This window comes from Salminus brasiliensis, chromosome 12, assembly GCF_030463535.1.
Source record: "Salminus brasiliensis chromosome 12, fSalBra1.hap2, whole genome shotgun sequence".
Lineage (NCBI taxonomy): Eukaryota > Metazoa > Chordata > Actinopteri > Characiformes > Bryconidae > Salminus > Salminus brasiliensis.
Genome location: NC_132889.1, coordinates 29496233 through 29522098, shown reverse-complemented (window position 1 = coordinate 29522098; position 25866 = coordinate 29496233). Strand labels below are relative to the sequence as shown.

Below are 25866 nucleotides of genomic sequence, written 5' to 3'. Positions count from 1 at the left end.
CGCAAAAGTGTCTTGTAGCAATTTACAAGAGCTATGCCTGCCTAAGACTGCCAACCATTAACACATCTATGCTGTAAACACAAACACACATACACATGTTTAGGGGCGTGTCTTATGAACGGATGCAGCCGTGGTTAACTCATTTTGGCGTAATAACATTTTTTCTCTCAAATTTGAGGTTGCCAATTGCCACCCACCATCTGTACTGCCTCTATCACATGATGCCACCAGTGTTGGAAGGTGAAAGCTAGCATGTGCTTCCTTCCACTGAGTCACATGAAGTCGGGCTAACGCAGCGTCACTGGATGATAGGGCTATTTTTTACAGGCGTTTATTTTCGAATATCCGTAAAATGTTTAAAAAATAGCAGTACACACTACATTTACACAAAATACAAAAAGTGTCAAGTGTAAAGTGCCACAAGCGCAAAGTAGATGTGCAACGTACTGATGTGCAACCGAGCAGGAGGTAGTAATTATTATAATAATGAGTAATTATGTTTGGTAAAAAGTCTGTGTGGGTGGGGGGTGGATGGTATTCAACAGTATTAATAGCCACAGTCCTGGTTAAGAGTCCGAATGGCTTGTGTGAAGAAACTCATTCACATTCTCTCTGTGTTTGCCTTCAGGGAGTTAAAGCACTTGTTGCACTTTACACTTGACACTTCGTCCCTGTATCGTACTTTTCTTCTGTATTTGGTATAAATGTAGTGTTTATACTGCTATTGTTTATTTTACGGATATTCAAAAACATTCTGCAGTTGAAGATTTATTTCATTTATTGAAACACATAATTGATTATTCAGATTATAAATGGAATGTTTTATTTTAAAATTTATTTTATTTGTTTATTTTATAAATGTAAAACATATTTAATAATTCACTGTTTTAATAAATGTTCCTTTAAATATAAGATAAATAAAACTCCAATATATTTTTCCTGTCAAAATTTGGATCTGAAAAGTAGCAGCAATAAAATATAACAAAGCTAAACCAGTTTTCTCCTATTTTTTTGGCCAGCAAAAAAAGAAAACAGGAACTAATCAGAAACACAAATTATAGCATTTCTTTAATACTTTTTTTGTTGAAAAAAAAAGAATTATCATTGTTTTTTGTATTTTTTTTACTGCTACATGTATTAGTGACTAATACATGTATTAATATTATTTATATTCCGCTCACTACACATAACCAGCAAGATGACTGCCCTCTTTTATGTAGGGCAGGATTAATTTGTAAACAGGCAAGCTAATTGGATCTTTTGTTGAAGAGACAGACGCCATGTTGAGCGTTGCGAGAACTCTCATTCAGATTTCAATCAGTGACCTGTATCCTAATGTTTAGTGTCTCTAGGTGACTAGGTGAAAATTTCTCCTTGTTACACTCAGCCAGTATCTACATGAGACTCCTACGCCTCACACTAATAGAACTCTGCTCTCCACTCACACACCAGAGTGGCTGTGTTGTCTTATGGCTCTGGAACAGTTTATCCACATGCCCTGTTCATGTGATAGACAGCTGCTCTGTGTGCTGTGTTCAGTGTGTTTCCACTGAACACTAACTACCGGTTCTGTTAAATCAGATGACAGACACCTGTACTGACTAGCATCGAGTAGAGTGATTGAAAGGGAGGGCCCCCCTACACACCCTGAAAGAGACGGCAAGACCAGCTACGCTGGGACTCACGGTTATGGCATCATAGGATCTATGCTTAGACAGTTGCACCATTCAGAAGCAACAATGTTCTTTCAATATTTCTTTCAAGCAACAAGAAATAGTAGCAAGTAAAATGTTTGTTTTATGGTTTATGGTTATATAACTTTTATGGTTTGTGCGCGATGGGCAGTGTAGGGGAGAACGAGTGCAGGGTTTGAATATTGGTGAATGGGGTGATGTGTAAAAATGCTGGCAGACTACAGGTTCCTCAGTTTGGCAGGATCTTGGTAAAAAGGGTGTTTCACCTGGGTTTCAGTGTGTTAGTTCAAACTAAGCTTGCAGCTAGCTTGGTAAGCGGGAAATAAGGGTCCTAGGCGTTTTAAGTTGTAAACACACTCCCACACATATATACACACACAAACTCACTCACACACTTCCTCCAAAATCTTCAGTCAGTGAGTCAGTGACACACACACACACAGGCCTGCTGAATAATTGATCACCTTTCTAATTATATCTGGAAATAATGCTGCAACAACATGCAATATTAATGCTTTATTTTTGTAAGCCAGACCTTAGTGGTGGTCACTTTCCACACTCTTTAGCCACCCTTAAATATGCTGGGTGGAAAGTGTGGAGGAGTACTGTTACTGTATGGAAGCTATGCAGAAATGTTCAACCCGTAAAACCTTAAGGGTCTGTATGTGGACCCATATTTCAGTTCCTCACTCTCATAACTACATAACTTCACAATATTCACATTCTTTTTACATTATTTACATTATTTTTACTGAATAATGAATGTTATATTGGTAGTTTTATTCAACCATTTAATAAATAAACAGCATTTTTTTTACCTTTTAATCCAGTATTTCTATTAACAAGGGGTTTCAGTCTATGCCTTTATGTTGGTATGTCCAAAAAAAGATCCAACCAAAAATTCAGAGGTATTTAATCACAATCTTAACTTTTTCTGAGCTAACAAACACTTCAGTTGGCTTGATGAATTAAAAGCTGTGCATTTCACTCTCACTCAGCAACTAAGCCAGTGTAGCCAACAATAAGGGCAGCATCAGTGGAAAATACAACAGCACCAGAAAGCTTCAATGTCGCTGCTATATATCAATTTCCACTGCTATATTGTACTATGGCCTCAAAGCAGGTTTATACATAGCGAGCAACAAATTACTTCCTGCTCTACTAGCCAACCTTAGCTACTCAGCACAGCTTTTCCAGTGGCAGGCAAAAAACGGTTAGACAGTTACTCCACCCAGAAGCAAAAACATATTTAAATGGGCTTATTTTTTATGGGCTTTATGGTGCAAGGACAAGACCTCTCACTGTAACTACGGTTATGCAAGCTATCTAGCACCCATCCAATGTGCCAGTGTTTTAAAAACCAAAATAAGAATCATGAAAAATACAGAAAATAAAATAGACATCTACAGCCAACAGCCACCAACAAAAGAAGACTGGCTTTCATGTTTCCCTCTGAAAAAAAACGTAACTTGGCAGACTACAGGTTCCACAGTTTGGCAGAATCTTGGTTAAAAAGGTGATTCACCTGGGTTTCAGTGTTAGATCAAACTAAGCTTGAAATTAGTTTGGTAAACAAGAAATAAGGGTTTGTGGTCCTAGGCGTTTTAAGTTATAAACACACTTACACACATACACACACATTTTCATGACCACAAAACATTTGAACTTGGAAAAAGCGGGCGTGTGCTTGTCTTAGAGGACATGCTTGCTAGTTTCTCATGGGGGGGGTTGAGCTCGCTTGTTCCACCGCCTGCAGCTCCACCCACAATGCTTTGTCTGTGCACCCACCTCTCACTGCAGATCAATAGGGAAAATGCAATTGCAGCTTGCTGTGCGAAAAGCCAGATTTTAATGAGCTGATGGGGACATAACCAAAGTCTCTTAATGTATCGTCAAGAGATGTTGGACAAGGTTAACAAACTGCAGGATTTGTGGCCTGGGTCTGGTGAGACTGGTTGCCATTTCCGGGAGGAGTGTATCGGTGTGTTTATGATCAAAGTGAGTCTTGATAATGCACTGGAACTGTACTTCACTTCTTCTGTCTGTAGACAAAGATCAATTCCATAATGAGGCAAACAAAGCACTATGCACACACACACACACACACACACACACACACACACACACACAGAAAATTGGATCAATGTGGGCGACCTTTCTAGCAACGGCCAGTAAACACTATTATACACATTACTCCTCTTCTGTCTATTCTGCCATTTTCCCATCTGTTGTCCCAGTTCTACCCCTTGCTTTTGCATCCTCTTAAGCTTCCCTTCACCATATTATCTCTCACTCTCAAGCTCTGCAGACTCTCTCCAGTCTTCTTCTACCCTGTTTTACTTTGGCTTTGTTCCCACAGCATGTAAAAGTGATCCAAATCCCGTCTTCCAACGAGAGGACCTGCGTCTGTGGTTATAGGCACTACAATTAAAATGACCCAAATCGAACGTACCGGCTCTTGCCATATTGTGGAGGGGAAATCAACACCAGAATGTCCTTTATGCAGAGAAATGGTTCAGTTATGAAGCCCAGGTGACGCGACGGGGGCTTGTAAGATACAAAGGTTAGCTTTTAGTCCAGCGTCTTAACCTAACAGCCCCTCAAGCACCCGATGTATCTGCTGAATATACTATATATACTAAAATATTACACAGACACACGTCTGCACGCTTGTTTAGCAGCAATGGTGGAATTCTTACCTTCAAATGGGATGCTATTAGCAGTTAGCAGCTAGTTCTGTGTGAGTCATTAAAAAGAAAGAAAGTCACAATGGATCACAATATTACAACAGCAGCATCTCACAAACCCACATCTGTTTTTGGTCATGTAATTGGTAGGAATGAAGTAAAAGGGCAGATAAGGTCAGAAACTCACAAACCTAAAGTAAGCTCAGTGTAGATTGGATGCTGCTGCTGCTGTTGCTGCAGTGTGACTGGTCTGTGTACTGATATGGAAAGCAGTCATCACACTGTTTTGTTTTTAAAGCAGCCGTAAGGTTGGCGTGGCACAACAGATAACACCACTACCTGCCACTGAGTTGCCACTGAGCTACCACACCATGTGGGAGACAGGGGTTTGATTCCCAGTCGAGGTGACTATGCTGTGCTACACCAATAAGAGTCCTTGGGCAAGACTCCTAACACTACGTTGGCCCACCTCTTTAATACGAGTAACCTTGTAAGTTGTCAGCTCAATGCCAAAAATCTAAATGTAAATTAATGCACTAAGCAAGAATTGGTCTTTCTTGCTCCTGGGCTCCCCCTACAGTCGGGAATTGTAATTTGCACTTTGAACCAGCCATCAAGAAGGACATGCTTAACACGTGGATTTCTGGACAAGCTGAGAGATGCAGAACTGCCACTGAAGGCAGCAGAGTAGTATTACAGAATTTTACTTGACTATGATTTGGATTACACAATGTTACACTGTTCTCGCAAACGTCATCCAAGCCCAGAATAGCAACGATATAGGCGCTATTCTCCACACTGCAGGTCAGTAGGGCGTCACAGTGATGCATAATGATGCTTTAAAATGTACCTTTAATCTAATTACTAATGAAACTTAAATGTAACAGGTCCAGTTACTGTTTTTAGGATCCTTATTACGTAACTCTGTTACATGTATTTTATTACAACCCAACCCTGCCAGCGTTTGAGTGGAAAAAGAGTGACGTTGAAATTCAGTGACCTGTAACAGACTGTCCTGTAACTTCTACCCCCACCCCTCTGCCCCCCTCTCTCTTTGCAGGTGAGACGTATTCAGACAGTTACAGTCACACAGAGACATGTCAGCCGTGCACAGAGTGTGTGGGACTGATGCGCATGCATACACCCTGCACCGACTCCAACGATGCCGTGTGCGTGTGCGACTACAACTACTACCAGGACCAGACGACGGGCCGGTGTGAGCCGTGCACGGTGTGTCCGCGTGGCCAGGGCATGTATGTGCGCTGCGAGGCCACCCACGACACGATATGTGAGCCGTGTGAGGACGACACCTATTCAAAACTGGAGAGCTCGCTGGACCCCTGCCTGCCCTGCACCATCTGCGACGAAACCACAGAGATCCAGATAAGGGAGTGCTCTCCTACCGCAGATGCTGTGTGTTTCGGTGAGGCGTGCCTTCACACACGTGCACAGTACACACACACAGCTTGTCTAACCTCTGTAGAAAAATACTGTCAATAGAATAGGACTCTATGGAGCAGATAAACCTATTGGCGCGATGTCTAATACCAGGCGTGGGCTGTGGAGCAGTAAAAGGCCCCCAGCATTGCGCTGTGGAGTAATTGTGGTGCTCCATCCAATACTTTTGTGATGAGGTGGAATGACGATCATCTGACATCTTGACATCACTAATGCGTGTCACTGAATGCAATCAGATCTTCACAGCAATGCTCCAGAAAGCCTTCTCTGGACAGTAGACACAGTTACTCCAACAAAAGTTTTCTTTTTAAACCCTTGATTTAAGAAGAAACAATGAATGAGCAGGTGTCCCAATACTTTTGTCCAGATATCTGCATCTGTTCTAATCTAATGTAATGTTTTTACAGTCACAAACACTGCCACTGCTGCTTCCTAGGACTTGTATGCATGACTATACACCCCCACACACATATGCACCTGCACCCACACTCACTCTCACACACCTGCTGCTCTGTGGGAGTGTAGTCCAGCTGGGTTTCTATGTGAGGGAAGCACACACACACACACACACTTGGCATTGCTCACCAACCCTTCACTCAGCAGGAGAAGATAACTGCTGTAGTTAAACTAACTTAATATTGGCTTGGCTGGAGCCGGCACTGTTTTCAGCGGGATGTATCCTGCAGTCAATACGCAGTATTTCAGTGTCCATTCACTCTGAGTTCTTTAGAAAGAACCCTCCCGAAGCAGCAACACGACACAGTTCCATCAGGAAGCCCATCTCAATTGATCGGAAAAGTCTTCAAAGGGGGCTGTAGCTTAATTCAATTTTCTAACATTGACTGAAATGGACCCAGTTCTCTCCACAATAGCCTGAATACAGTGGCCGAGACATTTTTGTTTGCTGTCTGACGTTTACTTACACTATATGGACAAAAGTATTGGGACACCATACTGTGCTCATTCATTTTATTAAGTTTGAGTGTTTTGACCAATGGGACCCAGATATCAGTGTGGACAAATGCCCTGACCCTGTAATGAACATTGCTTAAACAGCTGCAACTAAGCTGATCAGCTTGACAGATAACTGTCTATATAACAGGCTAACAGACTTCTCTATTAATACACAGAGTTTGGCTTTGAGGTATTTACTGAACATATGTACACAGCGAAGAACATGCTGCGTGAATGTCGTACAACTTTAAAACTAAAGATAGGTCTTAGGGGTTTCGTAGCGAAGTCTGCTACATCTTTGCTCGTAGAATTTGGATTCAGAGACTGTGTGCTGGTTCCAGCCATGAAGCCGTGATACCCTGTCAGAAATAGCTGATAAAAAGGCCTCAGGTTGGGTGGGGAAGGGCCTTGTGAGAGTGAATGTGCAGGTGTAGCGTGCTGGGAGATGTAGGCTGATTTTTATATCAGCATGTGCTGTTGGTATAGTGTTGTTAAGTAGAATCCACATGGAGCTGGTGGCTCTGGTAGCTGAATTGGTGATTGGAATATGGGTGCTGGGAATGGGCTGGGCCCGGTGTGTAACCCCAGTTATGGGTTTTATGTCATGTATTGTCATGTATTATTTTACTAAACCCTGTACTGTTAGCTTTGTGTTAACACAGGAAATCAGAGGGAGGCGCTAGTGGACATTAGCATTATGATTATAGTTGATGTAATAATAATAAGCTGCTTATTAAGTAAAGTTTCTGTATTTTGCTTTATTATAGAATGCTTAGACTTACATGCAAGTACTTTAAGGTGACTAAAAGTTCTCGTCCTTGTTCAATGGTCCAAAGCAGCTTAGCGAAATTAGCCTATTCTGAACAGGCTACATTTCTTAGTAGTTAAATTGTCTACTTATATTATTCTAGTACTAAATTATAAATGATTACAATTAGATCAAATATGTAAAATGATCAATTATTAATTATTAATCATTCAATGATTTATTGCTCTAATCCAGGACACGTTAGCGCAATACATGTTAATCATCCAGGTTGTGTCCATTGAGACGCACAGCATGAATCAACCATAGATGGTTAAATGCCAGGAAATGTCCATCCACTTAGTTGAACGGATGCACATAAATGGTCTCTGTTAGACAGACATAAATCAAGTTTGTGTTAGCACTGAAATTCCAAGGAATTTTCTCTTCTGGAATTTCCTGATATCATGCCAGACCGCACAGACGTTTTCTTCTATACACAGAGAATAACACACACGACAAAGAGATGACTAACTACAGTGTAGAGGATGACAGCTTTTGTCGTCCATGATTAATTTCACTACCAAAAGAGCTTTGCCCCCAGTAACAGCCTCCACTTTCTTGGGAAGTCTTTGCACTACATTTATGGAGCATTACTATGCAGATTTGATTGCACTCTGCTACAAGAGCTGAGTTACGTTGGCCAATAAGTTCTGGATCACAAATTCCACCCCAACTTACTGGATGGAGCTCTGTTATTCTGGAGAACACAGTTCCACTGGGATTGGGCAGTGCTTTGCATTGATCATGGTGAACGTTTGTGTGGCTGCATCATCCAGAGCATCCCATTCTACTGGCAATGCTCTTCTATGGAGATTTTGCAAACTGTGTGCTATAGGCTGAGTCAGGGTAAACACGGACATGTGTAGTTCAAAATTACAGACAATCCCTCTAAACCACCCATACATACTGATGATACACTATATGTCCAAATGTTTGACGTTGCTGGTTATGTTATATCAACCAGCTTGGTCATGCTGGTCATGCTCACTTTTGATCATGCTGGAAGATTAGCCAAATCATCAATCCCAAAGGATAAATGGCCCAGAGCTAAGCTAGTCAGCCACAGTCATGTAATTGTATGTAACTGTGATATATGATTAAGGGAAGGGCACTGCAATTTGCACTCCCACTCTACGGCACCTCTTTCCTCTCATTTGTCGGCTAATCACAGAGAAATCCACCGTTAAATCTCGCTGCGTAGCGTTTGCTTTCCTTTCAGACGTACAGAGGTTAACTGGGGTCACTTCCTCATGGGTCTGCTCCAATCTGGCAGGTGAAAGGCCAAAGTGCAGGTATTCTGTGCGTGGAAGTGCAGGCAGACAGGTCAGAAAGGTCACTGAGGTTAAGCCCGACTGTTTCTTCTAATCTGTCATAAAACGGCACAGAGGCCCTGCTGGGGGAATGAGTCTGAGTTTACCCACCATACAGCACATCTTAATTTGAACACATTTAACCCTTATTTGTCATAGTTAATGCTAACACCCCCCCCCCCCCCCCCCACACACACACACAAAAAAAAGCATGATGTCATTCCATACACTGGCACCTAAATGAATTGTTCACATGTTCATTCACTGATGTTTAGCAGGTGTTCAGGATGTGTTTGAAGGGATCTGTTGCTTTTTATTGTAATGTGCCGCCAAGATTACACTGAATGGTTAGTTCTGGACCGCAAAACACCACTCCCAATCTTTGGATTGAGCTCCATCACTCCAAAAAAAAAAACGTGCTTCCACTGTGCCTAAGCTCCAATTCTGGGGGATTTAAAGCCCTCTAGCAAATATTTTGAGCTGGTTATGGTGAACTTCTGATGAAGTCTCAAGTCTCTACACTGCTCCTCCTCATGTGATGGAGTGGGTTGAGGGGTGTGGAAGATTTAACACCAGATTGAGATATACTTGAGAACTTATGGGACTGTGAGGAAAAACCCAACAACTACAGCAGGTGTGTGGGCAGCAGTGAAGGATGCGTGAGAAACAGTTCAGTTAGATCATTTTTAGATAGCTTTACGAAAACATAACATAAGTGTGAGGTTTGTCACATGCGTAGTTATACATGGTACTACTTGCAGTAAAATGCTTAGACGACACATGAACAACATGAAAGGCAAGACGGATAAAAATAGATATAATGAAATATAAATACAGAGAGATAGAAATATAATAAAGTATTGGGACACCTGCTCATTCATTGTTTCTTCCAGAATCAAGGGTATTAAAAGAGGTTATCCTGCTTTTGTTGGAGTAACTGTCTCTACTGTCCAGGGAAGAGGTCAGAATGTTGGAGGATGACTACCTTGTCTCATCACCCCAAACTCCCCAACCCATCCCAAAAGTATTGGATGGAGCACTATTATTCCATAGAACACATTTCTACTGCTCCACAGCTCAATGCTAGGGGCTTTATACCCCTCTAGCCCACGCCTGACATTAGGCATAGTGCTATTCTATTACTACTTCTCTTAAAAAAAAAAAAAAAAAAAAGGTAAAGGTGCACGTATTTGTCACTGTACAGTGTACAGCGAAATGTGTTCTCCGCATTTAACCCATCTGGTAGTGAACACACACTCACACACACACACGTGTTAGGGGCAGTGAGTACAGACACACACCCAGAGCGGTGGGCAGCCAACTCCAGCGCCCGGGGAGCAGAGAGGGTAAAGGGCCTTGCTCAAGGGCCCAACAGTGGCAGCTTGCCGAGTCCGTACAAGTAATAAGTCCAGTGTATTGTCTAATGGTTTATATATATATATATATATATATATATATATATATAAATAAATAGATAGATAGATAGATAGATGTGCATGTTGTTCGTGAAGGTAGACTTTATTAGATTGATCCCGAGGGACATTTAGCAGCCAGTAGCAATTAGACAATACAGCACAGTAATACAACACAATAATTACAAAAACAACAATAAATCGAATAAATGTAAAAAATATGCATTTGAACCAACCAGAGATGAAAGGCAGTGCAGTTATAAAGAATAAAAATGAATAATGTGCAGGAAGACCCGGTTAAGGACCAGGATTGAGAAAAAGCTCCTAATTCACAGTCTTTTTTGTTTGTTTGTATAATTAATAGTACTATCTTTAAAAAAAATATTTATAATAACAGTTTACACATTAGTTACCAGCCAATCTTTAGACGCTAGAAGACACAAACTTATCAATTCTGTTCATGATCACTGGCAAGTCAGATGAAGGCCTAACACACACGCGCGTACACATGCACACACACGCCTGATGGCATCAAACATCAGAAGGACGCACCTCCCAAAGAGCAGCACACTAATCCAATAACACGGCACATTACACGCCCCGTCCAGCCGTGGAAACAGTGCTTCCTCTGTGTGAGTGTGTGCGTGTGTGATTATCCCTGCTGCTGTCATGCAGGACCCGGGAGCATGTACTCCTTTGGGCTTGAGAATCCGGTGTTTGTGTGTGTGAATATGTGTGTGTGTATGTCAGCTGCTGTTTCAGCTGCAGGCCTTATGGAGGGTCAGGAGTGGCTGGTTGTGCACTGGGCTCTGTGGAGATGGACGGAATGACCAGGGGTTTTAAATATTTTTCTGAACCCAGCGGGTCCTGACTTTTCATGCTGTTTTCAGTTCGGACATCATCTCACAGATAGTTGTGAAGCTCGGGCAGGGTTTAAATTTCACATTCAGGTTTCTCATAGCCTGTCTTTCATCTTCAACAGATTTCTACAGGATTTTTCTGATTTGTCGAATCAGACAGATTTTGTTTGGCTACAGTCAGAATTAGACAGACTTTTGTTTTAACTACAATCAGAATCAGATTTTTTTTGAGCTAGAATCAAAATTATAATGAAAGAGAACTATGTCGAGGAACAGTTTACAGTGTGAATTGCAGAGGGCTACATTTTGGTCAGGACACAATCAGACAGAATTGTTTAATTGACAAAGCTTTTGAGTTCTGTTAAAATCAGACAGATTTTGAGAGAATGTTGTCAAGCTATAGTCAGGTTTAGATATTTAGTAGGTTTAGTAGATTTTAGTTGAGCTACATTTGAAATTAGACAGGATTTTGTCAGGCTATAGTATGTGTTTGGCTTTTTGTGGGTATTGTGAGTTGGTCAGAATGGCAGATTTGAAGATCTGAAGATTTCAGGTCTAATGAAAGTTCTATAGGAGACATATCCATTGCATGTTAAATTATCCAGGGATTTATTGAAAGCATAGTGGTATTTATCATAATTTACCAAATATGCTTGCACTTCTACCTATGTGTCCCTGAAGAGAACGCTTGGCTTAAGCAGGTTAGAAAGTACAGGCAGCATTTGGTTTTGATAGTGAGTCTGGCTGTAAATCTCAGTTTTGGAAAGGAAAACTTCAGGGGTTTAATACTGACCGTTCCGGTACATCCTGGCATGCTCTGGCAGCGGTTGCATTTGGACTATGATTGCACTTGGCTGTGCCTCGTTGAAATTATGTGTGTGTGTGTGTGTGTTTGTGTGTGTGTGTTTGTGTGTGTGTGTGTTTGTGCACATATGGATACTTGAAATGGAGATGTTAAGGGATATCTCTCAACAGATGAAGAGCATAAATCAAAGAGCCTCTATAACTGCAAGACAATTACTGAGGCTTAGTAAAGATCACACACACACACACACACACAAACACACACACACACACACACACACACACACACACATACACACACACACACACACACACATACACACACACACACACACACACACACACACACACACACACTTTCTCACACTTTACTGGCAGCTGTTCATCAGCCAAAGGTTGCCTTTGATCAAACCAGCCAATATATTTCTGTCCTAAGAGAGTGCAAAGAGGATTACAGCAATGAGAGGAGAGGAGTGAGGACAGAGAAGACGAGAAGAGAAAAGAAGAGAAGAGATGAGTAGAGAGCAGATGAGATTAGATGAGATGAGATGAGTAGAGAACAGATGAGATTAGACAAGATGAGATGAGTAGAGAACAGATTAGATTAAATTTTATTAGATTAGATGGCATGGAATGGCGAGATAACAGATGATATTAGACAAGATGAGATAAGTAGAGAACAGATGAGATTAGATGAGATTAGACAAAATGAGATGAATAGAGAACAGATGAGATTAGATGAAATGAATTGAGTAGAGAACAGATGAGATTAGATGAGATTAGTAGAGAACAGATGATATTAGATGAGTAGAAAACAGATGAGATTAGATTAGATGAGATGAGATGAGTAGAGAACATATTAGATTAAATTTGATTAGATTAGATGAGATAGAATGAGTAGGGAACAGATGAGATTAGATGATATGAGATGAGAAGAAAACAGATGAGATTAGACAAGATGAGATGAGTAGAGAACCAATGAGATTAGATGAGATTAGATGAGATTAGTAGAGAACAGATAATATTAGATGAGTAGAAAACAGATGAGATTAGATAAAATGACAAGAGTAGAGAACAAATTAGATTAGATGAGATGAGTAGAGAACAGATGAGATCAGATGAGATTTAATAGGATGGGTAGACAACAGATGAGATTAGATGGGATGAGTAGAGAACAAGTTAGATTAGATGAAATGATTTGAGATGAGTTGAGAACACATGATATTCAATTACATGAATTGAGTAGAGAACAAATGAGATTAGATGAGATTAGTAGAGAACAGATGATATTAGATGAGTAGAAAACAGATGAGATGAGATGAGATGAGTAGAGAACAGATGAGGTTAGATTAGATGAAATAATATGATATGAGTTGAGAACACATGATAATCAATGAGATTAAATAAGTAGAGAACGGATGAGATTAGATGAGATGACAAGAGTTGGAAACAGATGAGATTAGGTTAAATGAGATGAGTAGAGAACAGATGGAATTAGATGAGATTAAATGAGTAGAAAACAGGTGGAATTAGATAATTAGAAGTAGAGAACAGATTATATAAAATGATATGAGATGAGTGGAAAACAGACAATATTAGATGATATGAGAGGAGTAGAAAACTGAAAATGAAATTAGATGAGATGAGTAGAGAACAGATGAGATTAGGTGAGATCAGATTAGGTGAGACAAGAAGAGATGAGTATGAAATGAGATGAGTACAAAACAGATCTCTGGAATGATGGATGGTGCTCTGCACTTCCAATAATTATATATTAATTTAGCACACAATCCTGCATCCTGACCCCACTAACACTCTTGTTGCTGAATGCTTCAAGATCTGGTAGAAAGCCTTCTCTGGACACTAGTGACTCCAACAACAAAAGGATAAACTCGAAAAGAAAAATGGAATGAGAAGATGACCCAATACTTTTGTCCATGCAGTTTATCTTTATTTGGGCCACCACTCAACTATGCTGTTTTCGCCGTCACCGCACTGCAACCAGTCTGCTCAATAACACCAACTGACAGAACTATCCAGCTCACTAATTGAGTGAAAAAGGCTTTTAGTGAAAGGCTCTTAAAGTGGAAAGAAGAGAGGAATATGGAAATGAGGTATCGCTGCAGTTAGTGAGGGAGAGATTAGCATTCTGGCCTGAATCATATCAAACCTTTATCTTCCTGCAGGCAGAGCTGCAGCTAATCTCTGCAGAAGCTGCCTCTGTGTCTACTCTACCATCCAGTACAAAGAAGACTTGTGGCCCAGCTATATGGACAACACATATGCACACATACATGTATAGATACACGCGCGCGCACACACACACACGCCATAAAGTTCCTTGTGTTTCTGGACAGAAGACCACCCTCAATGCTAGCCACAATTCGCAGCATCAGTGATGACCTCATAACTGACCTTTACAGTGGCTTTCATTCTTTTCTGTTGCTTCACTCCCACTCCCTTCTCGATCTCTCCTTTCTTTCTCTTTGAACCTCTCTCTCTCTCTCCCTTACTCTTTTTTTCTCGCTCACTCCCTTGTTCTGTCTGGGATGCTGATCTACATGGCCTTTAGTGAGTGCAGTGTGTTAATGATGAGCTCTGGGAAGAACATGACCACAAAGGCAACCACACACACTCATGCACACATGATGGACATCAAATGTTTGTTCCACAGTGGTGGTCCTTTCACCAGTGTGATTCACACACCAGTGAGTGTGTGGCAATTATTTACTTCCTCTTCTCGCCGTCTCTCATTTGGTTGAGGCTCTTGTTTTGTTGTTACAGTTTTGTGAATGCAGTCATTATGAGTCATTTCATTATGAAACAGCATAATTACTTGCATATATACATAGGTACCACTGATAGGTGAAGTGAAAAACATAGATACTCTTCATCTATAGTGGCATCTGTCATCTGACATCTGTTAAGGGGTGAGATACATTAGGCAGCAAGTGAGCAGTCATGTCTTGAAGGCAAGCATGAGAATTTGAGAATCTAGGTCAGAGCATTTCCAAAATCATCTAGCAGGTCTTTTCTGGTGATTTTCTGATATGCATTGCTCAGTGCCTACTGAAATGTGTTCTAAGAAAGGACAGCCGGTAAACTGGCGCCTAGGTCATGGGCATCGAAGACTGATCAGTGTATATCAATTGACCACAGTGCTTATGGACTATAAGATATAGTACGTATTATAGAAAAAATACATAATTATAGGAAAAAAGTTCACATCTGCTGGTAAGAAAGGCAAATCACCCTCCCATGACTGCCTGCAGGAAGGTTTAGCTGAGTCAAGAGCGATGCATTGCTTCCACAAACATAATCTTCATGGAAGAACCATAAGCAGGACACCTTACCTTATCTGCGACCTCATCACAAAACCCATTGCTTGAACTAGAACGAAAGGCAGATAGAAAGGAGCTGTGCAGTCATACAACTCGGGAATGTCTCAGCTCGGGCTAGCTGGATGAATGTGGAATATGCAGAAGGAACACTGCAGAAGGATTTGGAACCAGTGGTTGAGGTTTCTGAAAGTTAGATCAGTTAGAAATCTCTTTGCCCAAAGCCGCCTGTCTGTAGAAGCAGCCTGCATTCCAGCTGTTTATATGTGCAGGATATATACATGCATATATAGACATAAACATATTCATGAGCTTGGTGGGTTGTCGGCCTGGCACTGGGAGAGTGATTGAGAAGGAGTGGAGGAGAAGGCAGAAGAGCGAAAGATCTAAGAGAAACACAGAAAGAGAGAGAGAGAGAGAGAGAGAGGGAGAGAGACACTGAGAGACACAGAGAGAGATAGATGTGCTGAGTTGTTCTCTCTGCAGGGTCGATACAGCTGCTGGAGTTTCTCTCCGAGCGTCAGATTTCAATCTGTGACCTCTATCAGCAGCTATTACTGCAGCACATACACACACACACACACACACACACACACACACATACATATACACACGCAGGAGGTTTCTTATGTATAAAGTTTCAGTTTAGCTTTTTGAATGGTTTTTGAACCTCCAACAGAGATAAGAACTGCGTTACTGTTAAGCTCACACCATCTGTGTGTGTGTGTGTGTGTGTGTGTGTGTGTGTGTGAGAGGAAGAACTTTTTTTAGTGAGAACTCTTTAACAGCTCCTATCAGTCAGGGCACCGTTTCTAAGCCAAAAGGGCTTATTTTATCCAAGACACTTTTCTTTCAACCCTGTTCAAGCTTCAAGCAAAAGCAGCTGTTTTCAGGGCTTCACTATGTCTTTTTGCACAAAGAGAAAAGCAGAACCTGTTTGTTATTCTACACATTTTCTTACTTTTATCCGTTTCACAAGTACGGTCCAACTGGTGGGATGTCCTGTGGATGGCCCTTAGATAGCACTGTTTCAGCTTCGAAAGCTGACCCAACAATCAGCTTTAATTTTAGATGATTATAAAACCTTGAGCTCATTGGTGTCTCCGTCCAATTACTTTATTTTAATCATTTGTTGAATGTTTCATTTCTTCGTTACTTTGCAGCATGCTAACAGCTTGAGTGTTATGCAGCTCATTAGAATGAGTATTTATAAAGCTTTGAAACCTGCATCACTTGGCCTTACCTAACGCTGACTGTGAAGAAGTCACAGTTAGGCCAAGTTAATCAGGTATGAGACTTGATAAGAGTTATCTGAGAGCTCAGATCGCCTGGCGTGCCCAAACCTTTGTATGTCACTGTGAACAAAGTGACCCGAGGACACTAAATAAGTCACCAAATCTGCCTTCATTCAGTTACTGTTTAACCCTTTGAACCCTAGGATTATTATTCAGTTGTTAATCCTTATGCAGAAACAATCCCATGGAGTCCCACAGGTTTCTATTTTAGGGCCCATGAAACTGATGTTAATTATGACAGTAATGTAGTCATGAAAATGAAGAAGTGTGGGCAGCAGGGTCTAAGGGGTTAAAACGTCTGTCTGTCACTTTCCAGCAGGTTTTTTTTATTTTCTCTTTATCTCTCTCTCTCTCTCTCTCTCTCTCTCTCTGAAACAGACAGTGGGGATGATCTATGGGCAACTGAGTGAGACTTTGTGAGCCTGTCTGTGTGTGTGTGTGTGTGTATGTGTGTGTGTGTGTGTGCGCGTATTAAATGCCTGCTGCAGTGTAATTACTGCAGCTAATCAGAACACTTAACAGCAGCATTTCTGTTCATTTACTCCTTCACCCGCTCCCCCATCCTCCACTCCTCCGTTAGTGTGCTCTCTTATCACATTCACACACACACACACACACACACACATACTGCTGCTCAGAGGGGCTCTGTATATGTGTGTCTGTGTGTGTTTGTGTGTCTGTGTGTGTGTGCCTAGGCAGCGAATGCATTCTGCCAGATAAAGAGCGCATTATAAGGCCTATGGCACTCACATCAGATAGGCACTCAAACCCCTCCCTGTAAAAGAAGCAGCAATAAAGCAGTGCATATAAAGGCTCCTCATTAAAGGGGGGCGCCCAGCCGAGGGTTAACAAGCGCTTAAAATGTTGGCAACAAACCCTGAAAATGTCTCCTTGAGGACAAAATCGGGGGAGAAAAAGAAAATAATGAAAAAACATTTCTCCTCTCGTCGCCCTCTGAGCGACTCTCTGGCTGGGACAGTCCGGCCTGGCCTTTTAAAAGCCCAGGAGCTGTTTTACTCTGCCTTTAATCCAGCATTTGAAAGCAGGCAGCTTAAATGAACATGCTGATTTTTTTTTAGGTTGTGGGGACGTTTGGCTGAGATCCACAATAAATAAATAACTCAATAAAAAACCCTCCTTTTTATTCCCTCATGAAATCCTGACTAGAACCCAATGAACTTCTGAACATAAGCCTGTTATGCCAATGTGTTAAAAGGTCCACATAATTTATTTGAAATCGAAGTGTTCGACATATTGTTTGAACATTCATACCACTCCCCTTATCCAAACAGCCCATGTAAGGAACTATATGGACAAAAGTTTTGGGACACCTGCTTATTCATTGTTTCTTTAGGGGTATTAAAAATGAGTTTGTCCAGGGAAGGCTTTCTGCTAGATTCTGGAGCATTGCTGGGAGGATTTGATTGCATCCAGCAACTGGATGATTACCACCCATCCAATTCATCCCCAAAGTATTGGATGGAGCACCATTCATTGCAGAGAACTGCTCCACAGCTCAATCTGTGCAACTGGGCAATGGATGCAAATTAAAGTAGTTAAATGTGCAAGGGGAAAGGGTGTCCACAAACATTGGCACATATAGTGTAGACAGATCAATCTAAGCTGTGACTGATGGACAAAGTGAATTAGTCGCAGTCATGCAAAATTATTGTATCTCCACAATGTCAGCTTTACAGCAGGAAAACTCTTCTTATGAAATTTAATGAATGGCACAATGTAAGAACAACTGCCAGATTCAAAATAAAATAAAAAATGGCAAAACATGGAGAGGCATGGTTTTCGCACAACAGTACCTGAACATCCTACAGAGTCAGAAACTTCCCCCTTTGGCAGAAATCAAAGCTTACAGACACTTTTTGTAGAAGTTTTGTCGAAAAGCAGTTAGATTTATTTTTTTCTTAATTATAAAAGGCCTCTATTTCTGAGATGTTCCTGGGTCATCTTGCACAGCTTGTTTAGCTTCCTTAAAAAGCCTATGGCCTGCCGACGAGCAAAAAGTATTATTACAGACTTCTATTGCCACAGAATTGCCCCACCAGTCTGTACAGAAGTCCATGTAGTTACTGAGTAATATACCTTAATGTGTAATAGGCCTTGGAGTGTTAAGGGGTAAGGCCTACCCAGAAACGTTGACTCTTTTTGCGTCTGGAGACTATTAGGGGTATTTTTTAAGCTTCACACTCTGCTGTTCATCACTGATCTGTACCAGTACCTGTACCAGTATTCTCCATGTGTGTGTGTTATTGGGTGGCAAATCATTGTACTTTAGAGTGACAGAAATGGTTGTCATTGCTACATCTTTATTGTCTTTATAGTTGTTGCTTCAGTTGTCATGATAGCTTGCCAATATTATCCTCAACACAGTTATTCCAGTAAGCAACATTTATTGGCATGTTTCTGAACTGTAGAATCTTGGCCCTTTGTGTAAACATACAGTTTATATCCAGAGCTTTGAGAGGGAGAGAGAAGGAGACAGTGCTAAAGAGGTAAACTGGGGGGGGCCGATAGCAGACAGCAGTGTGAGAGATAAAGAGAGACAGGAAGTGGCTTGCTGACAGATCGGTGGCTCTTGGGTCGATACGCCTTGACTTAAGATGGCCGACATGTTGAGCGGTTTTCTAGAGATAAGGGAACTGCTGTGTGTGTGTGTGTGTGTGTGTGTGTGTGTGTGTGTGTGTGTGAGTTAGGCAGCACAGACACCCAGAAAAAAACAGACAGGCTCCTGCCTGTTGAAAGCCATTTATCACCTCTCACCTGTGAAAAAGGATTTACTGTGTGCTCTGAAACTTTGGTAACTTTGGTGGTGTGGGTGTGCAGTCAGCGATTACTGTGGCATCTTCTGGGGTCTTGGTGAAGACACGATGAGGCCTTATGGCCTTCTGACACCAAGCCATCGACCAAATATGAAAATCATGGAAACTACAAAAAATGCTGCAAATGTCCTGGAATTATTAGGGAGATAATTCCTGGAAAGGCTGAGCTTTTGCCCACTGCACCTAGCAACCCTAAGGAAACCATAGCAATGCATCCTGCAACACCATAGCAACCACCTTGCAAGACTTTCTGCTAGATTTTGGAGTGTTAGTGAACTTGAATGTTGGATGATCACAAACCTACCTCATCCCCCCTCAACTGTCCAACTCCAAAAGTGTCGGATGGAGCACCATCGTTACAGAAAACACAGTTCCACTGCTCCACAACTGGGATCTTTTTGTGTCTCTAGCTCACACCTGGTGTTATGCATGGTGCCAGTAGATTCAAATTTATTGCTCCAGAGAGTCCTACTGTATTAGCAATACAGGAGCGTCCACAAACTTTTGGACATATAGTTTGTATACAAAGAGGTTGGAAAACCTCTACAGTTTACAGTAGATTAGTGCCACCCATTCACACTGAAATTTTAGAAAGGGTTTCAGTCCAGGCTGCTTTTTCAGTGAGGCACAATACATGACAGCCATTCAGAAAAGAGCTCATTTACATATATTACTCTTAAATGAATTATGGGTGTTTTTGTAAATTCAACTATACAATGGGACTTTTTAATACATTTTAATAACTCTGTAATAAATGAATTTAAATCTCTGTTTTCCCTCAATCAGATCCATCAGCCCCCACTCCGACACCCACCTCCATCCTGGACCTCTCATCTACCCCTTGGGATGAGGATGAGGGCCCCCAGAGACCTGGGCCAGATGAAGAGACGACCACAGCCAAGCCCAGCTCACCCCACTTCATCGGCAGCGGCTTTGACGAGAACCTTATCCCCATCTATTGCTCCATACTGGCAGCCGTACTGGTGGGCCTGCTGGCCTACATCGTCTTTAAGAGGTAACAGAGGGGGGGATTCGAGTGGTTTAACAAAAACAGTTGACTGATAAGCAGTTTTACAGCTTGGTGTGTCATGTTCTCTCGTTATTTCATTGACAGATTAAAGAGATAAAAGGTCTAGAGTTGATTCAAAGTGTTGAATTTGCATTTGGTAGCTGTTAATGGAAACCCTCCATTAGCAGTCTAAAAAGGTGTTAATGCAAGTGAAGGAGGCCTTCATTACGCTGCTAAAAACAAAACAAACCTATCGGAAAGAGAGTAGACACTTTAGCAGTGGCCAAATCAACAATTTGGTACATTTTTCAGAAGGAATGCACTTACGAGCTCAGCATCACCAAAAGGTCTAGAAGATCAAGAACGACAACAAAAGTGAATGAACTTAGAATTCCTTAGATCAAGCTTTCCTTGATCAGGTAAACCCCTTCACAACAGTCTAGTCAAGTCAGTGACACTCATGCGGAGGTAGGCATATTATTATCAAAGTCCAACAACCAAGGAATGCCCTCATAATTATAAATACAGAAGATTTACTGTAAGATACCAACTTCTTAAGAACTCAGGAACAGAAAGGCCAGATTAGACTTTGCTATAAACATCTGAAAGCCTGCCCATTTCTGAAACAAGATTATAACCAGAGTTATAACCAAGATTAACTTGTTCCAGAATGATACGCAAAGGAAGGGCTCGTGATCTGTTAAACATGGTGGAGGCTCTGTTATGACATGGACTTCTATGGCTGCCAAAGCAACTGGGCCACTAGTGTGCATGGATGATGCGACAGATAGTAGACGTACCAGGATGAACTGTATACCTTTTAAAGCAGTCCTGATACAGTCCAATGCGGAAAAACTAATAGGATTGGGCTTTCCAGTACAGATGGATAATGACCCAAAGCAGATCACTAAAGCAATCCAAGAACTTCTTCAGGCAAATAAATGGAATGTCCTTAAATTGATGAGTCAGTCATCTGAACACAACCCAACTGAGCAGCTTTTCACTTACCGAGGATAAAACTGAAGGCAGAAAGACCCACAACTGAAGGTGGCTGCAGTAAAGGCCTGGCATCGCATCTCAAGGGAAATAACTCTTGACTTCGGGCAGTCAAAGGATTTGCAGCCATGTATTAACAATAATCCTCCTATTTATAATTAACATAGTTAAATATTTAGAAAATAGCTGTAATTCCTAAATGTTCATGCAATTTTGCAACTTTTAGTTACATTTTCAAATCCATTAAGGTGGTGTAAAGAAATTATGGCACTACCCGAATACTTATGGACCTGACTGTATATTTTTGGCTCTATACTTCCACTTTAGTAGCCATACTTTTACTTACGTTCAGTTTCTCTGTACATTTTACACTCCTGTCATTGCTTCAGCACTCAAAGCTGAACATGCTAAGGTGTTCTAAAACAATGGGTGGGACCACAGCGTCCAAGACTAAGTCATAGGAAATCCCACCTGGAGCTCATAATTACAGAAAGTTAAGGTGTTCCATAGAGTGACCTGGATTATTAGTAATGTAGTTAACAGGCGAATCAAATACAGTGCAAAAATAAACCCATAAACCTTTACATGATCAGTCAGTCTTCTCCCTCTCTCTTTTCTCAGGTGGAACAGCTGCAAACAGAATAAGCAGGCAGCCAACAACCGTGCCGCCACAGCTAATCAGACACCGTCTCCAGAAGGGGAGAAACTCCACAGCGACAGCGGCATCTCAGTGGACAGCCAGAGCCTTCAGGAGCAGCAACAGCAGCAACAACAACAGCAACAACAGCAGCAACAACAGCAGCAGCAGCAGCAGCAGGCTCATACACAGCTGCATGTGCCCGAGCAGATCGGTAAGGCTAGCTTTGGCTTGCAGTGTCACACTTTTCACCTCCATTATACTGACATCATTTCAGGGGCTTATGCCATACACTCGCTCCAAGTGACTGGTCTTTGTTTCTAAAGTCACTGCAGTTCACTTCAGTAAATGCTGATGGACCCAAACGTGGGGGACCAGATGAGGGTGGGATACCAGTGTCACTTTTTAAAAGAATACATTAGACTAAAAATCCAATTTACAGTAGCTGATTTAATGTAGCTAATGAGCCAAGATATACTTCTTTTTTTTTTACACTGGAGCTATAATATATGCTAATATTAGCATTATGCTAATCAGCTTATCTCCCAAAAAACACATTCATTTGTAGAATTTTAGTCTTGTATGTATTGTTTCTGACACTGTACAGTTATTTCTAGCTAGGCTACATACGTTTGTCATTTTTATAGAGAACCACAAACCTAAAACACTGTGTGAAAGAGTGTGTGATGATTTAAAATCAAATCAGTGAAATAATATCAGGGATTATTTGTTATATGAACAACCTGTAATGTCCGGTCACATCAAGGTAAAAAGACAGGATAGAAAGTTTTAAATATTGGATGGCTCCAAGTGGTCCATGTGGTCCATGTTCTCTCTCTTCCCAAATTACCTCAGTGTGATCATGCTCGGTACAGGCGTCTGCTAGTCGATGCATGGGAACTGGGTACCCAGTGCTTTCCTCCTAGCATGTTGGTTGTCCGGTGGCAGCTCTTCACACTGTTCCTGATGACAGCTTGGATAATTGGAGAAGGGATTTGGAGAGAAAATTTGGATAAAAATTAAACAAATAAATAAATAAAAAATATCAAGAAATATCAAAAATCACATCTCAAAGGACGTCAATGTTAAGCTTTTAATTGGTCTGTAAATCATGAAATTCTGATACAATGTAAAGAAGAACTGTCAGATTCACATTATGGGATGAAGTGAAAAACGGATGTACAAGGTTTTTGTCCAGCAGCAACAGTATGGTAACAGTATGTTTGCAGGTTGGATCTTCTGTTCTTTTAAATACCTGTATATATAAATATGGTTGGTGGGAACCAATAGAAATGCTCCAAAATGGTTTGGAATTAAAACTTTTTACATTCACTTCCATTGAAAACGAAGAAGGTTTCTTCCTTCTCTTGTAAAATTGTTGTTTTGGAGGTATGAGGTTTTTGTCTAACAGCAATGGAATGCTGAATGACAGTAAGGAATCATCAGCTGACCGTTTTAAGTTCAAGAGCAACACACTGCTCAAACAGCAATGTCCTGTCATTCCTCCTCTCTTCGCCTGCATTTTATCACTCTCCTCTTCATCCTTCAGCTCCTTCACAGTTCATCTCTTCTTATCCATTGGAATCTTCATTGAAGCCATCTGTGTGCCCTGCTCTCTCTTTCTTCTGACATTACCATGAGAGGCTACATGTGTACATAGCTGTCTCGGGCATTCACCTACCCACAAATGTCAGAAACGCTCTCTATCTCTCTCGATCTCTTTTAGACACACATATGCACACAGACACACACACACACACACACACACACACACACACACACACACATGTAGGTGCGAGCCATGTGAGTGCTCATATGTTCCACAGAAATAGAAGAGTACTTAGCTGACTCAGAACTGGATGATAATATTTAAAGAGTAAATGCAACAGTGATGTGACGTGGCCTTGCTGCTCACCCACACAGTAGACACACACACACACACACACACAAAGAAAAGAGACACAAATGTAGAAACAGTGTGAGTTTGTTGACAGCACCTATCAGAACAGAAAGGTACATTTCAAGCATCACTTTGTGGGTCTGTGTAAACCGTTTCTACAGCAGCTAGCGCATCAAATGGATTTGAACTCCAGTGCAGATGGGATGGTTCCTGTCTGTAATGATAAATTGCAGTGGAAAATACAGTGAAATTCATTCTCATGGGACGCAAAGCCGTCTAAAATCATGCCTCTCAGTAAATGTCAGTTAAATACAGAAAAAAACAGCAGTTTTCTTTTTTTTTAGGGAATTAACATTGGCCTGGAGTGGCCTACAGTGACTTACGTGTGAGAGATGACACAAGAAGACCTAAATGTTATTGACTAGACTAGGTCAATATAAGTAAAAAATATAATTGAAAAAATATTCAGAAAAGCACAATTACAATCACATTTTAACCTGTAACTGAGCAAATGTAACTAGTTACATCCCTCCAAGCCTTCTTAACTTTCAATGGAAGTCAATGTAAAATATTTTTTTCACCAAATTGTGAGTCATTCCTATTGGTCTGTTCTTTAGAAAATGTTCAAATGTTGAATTTTGAGAAGTGTAATTAGGCTGTTCCGTAATGTATTAGCAGTAAGTTCAAAGTTCAAGTTCAACAAATTTCCTTTGTCATATACATAGTTATACACAGTAGCGGTGGTGGCTCAGCGTTTAGCGCGCCAGGCTATCGATAACAGGGTTGTGGGTTCAATTCCCGGGCTCAGCAAGCTGCCACTGTCCTTGAGCAAGGCCCTTTACCCTCTCTGCTCCCCGGGTGCTGGAGTTTGCTGCCCACTGCTCTGGGTGTGTGTGTACTCACTGCCCCCAGTTCACGTGTGTGTGTGTGTGTGTGTGTGTTCACTACCACAGATGGGTTAAATGCGGAGGACACATTTTGCTGTACAGTGTACACTGTACAGTGACAAATACGTGCACCTTTACCTTTACAGTACAACTAGCAGTGAAATGCTTTGATAACTGTCCGCTCACATGAAACAACAGGATATAATTAATTAGGATTTTTTTATTGGTCCATGTGAACACACAATGTGAAGAGCATGTGTCGTGTTAAAACAACAAAAAAAATGAAACAAAATGATGTGCATGGTAGTGATTTGTATTAACAATATCATAATCATATCAATACTACCCTTCCCTTAACTCTAGTCATGAAGTAATGCACTACATGCTTTAATAAGGCAACCTTCCAGCTTTCACACACTTTTTCCTTCCTGCTTTTTGAGTCTCATTAAATTGTGTGTGTGTGTGTGTGTGTGTGTGTGTGTGTGTGTGTGTGTGTGTGTGTGTGTGTGAAGTGCTTGCCTATGTGAAGCACTCTGGATAAAAGCACCTGATTAATGAATAAATAAAAGACAGCCAATACACATTTACTTAATGTAAACGCTTGCACAGACCCACAGGGGCTGGATAGACAGAAACTCATTAAAGCCTCCAGAGCGTCAGCACACACACACACACACACAAACACACACACACACACAGACATACACAATACAGACAGTGCATGAGGACTGTTTGGCAGACTTTTCTTCTTTTAGCCTCACTCTTTATCCTTATCTGAATAACAGAGCACTTCATCTAGCGTTGTCTGTGCTGTGAAAGACATCAACAGTGCAGACGGAGCGGTGTTTAGAAGACAGATGAGCAGCGAAGGGAGCGATTGTATATCATGTTCAAACTTTTCTGCACTACAATATTTACAGCAGTGGACAGAACCTGACTTTATCATCATAAGCACGGAGGGGAATGAAGAGACAGAGCTCCAG

The 25866-nt window shown here is 41.2% G+C and overlaps 1 protein-coding gene across 1 annotated transcript in view; it reads left to right on the top strand.

Moving 5' to 3' along the window:
- Positions 1-25866, top strand: part of ngfra (nerve growth factor receptor a (TNFR superfamily, member 16)) — a 55740-nt gene that overhangs the window by 13550 nt on the left and 16324 nt on the right. Inside the window, exons 3-5 of the mRNA XM_072694109.1 lie at positions 5442-5804; positions 20241-20469; positions 22081-22310. Of these exons, the coding sequence (XP_072550210.1) occupies positions 5442-5804; positions 20241-20469; positions 22081-22310 (822 nt within the window). The remainder of the gene's footprint in view (positions 1-5441; positions 5805-20240; positions 20470-22080; positions 22311-25866) is intronic.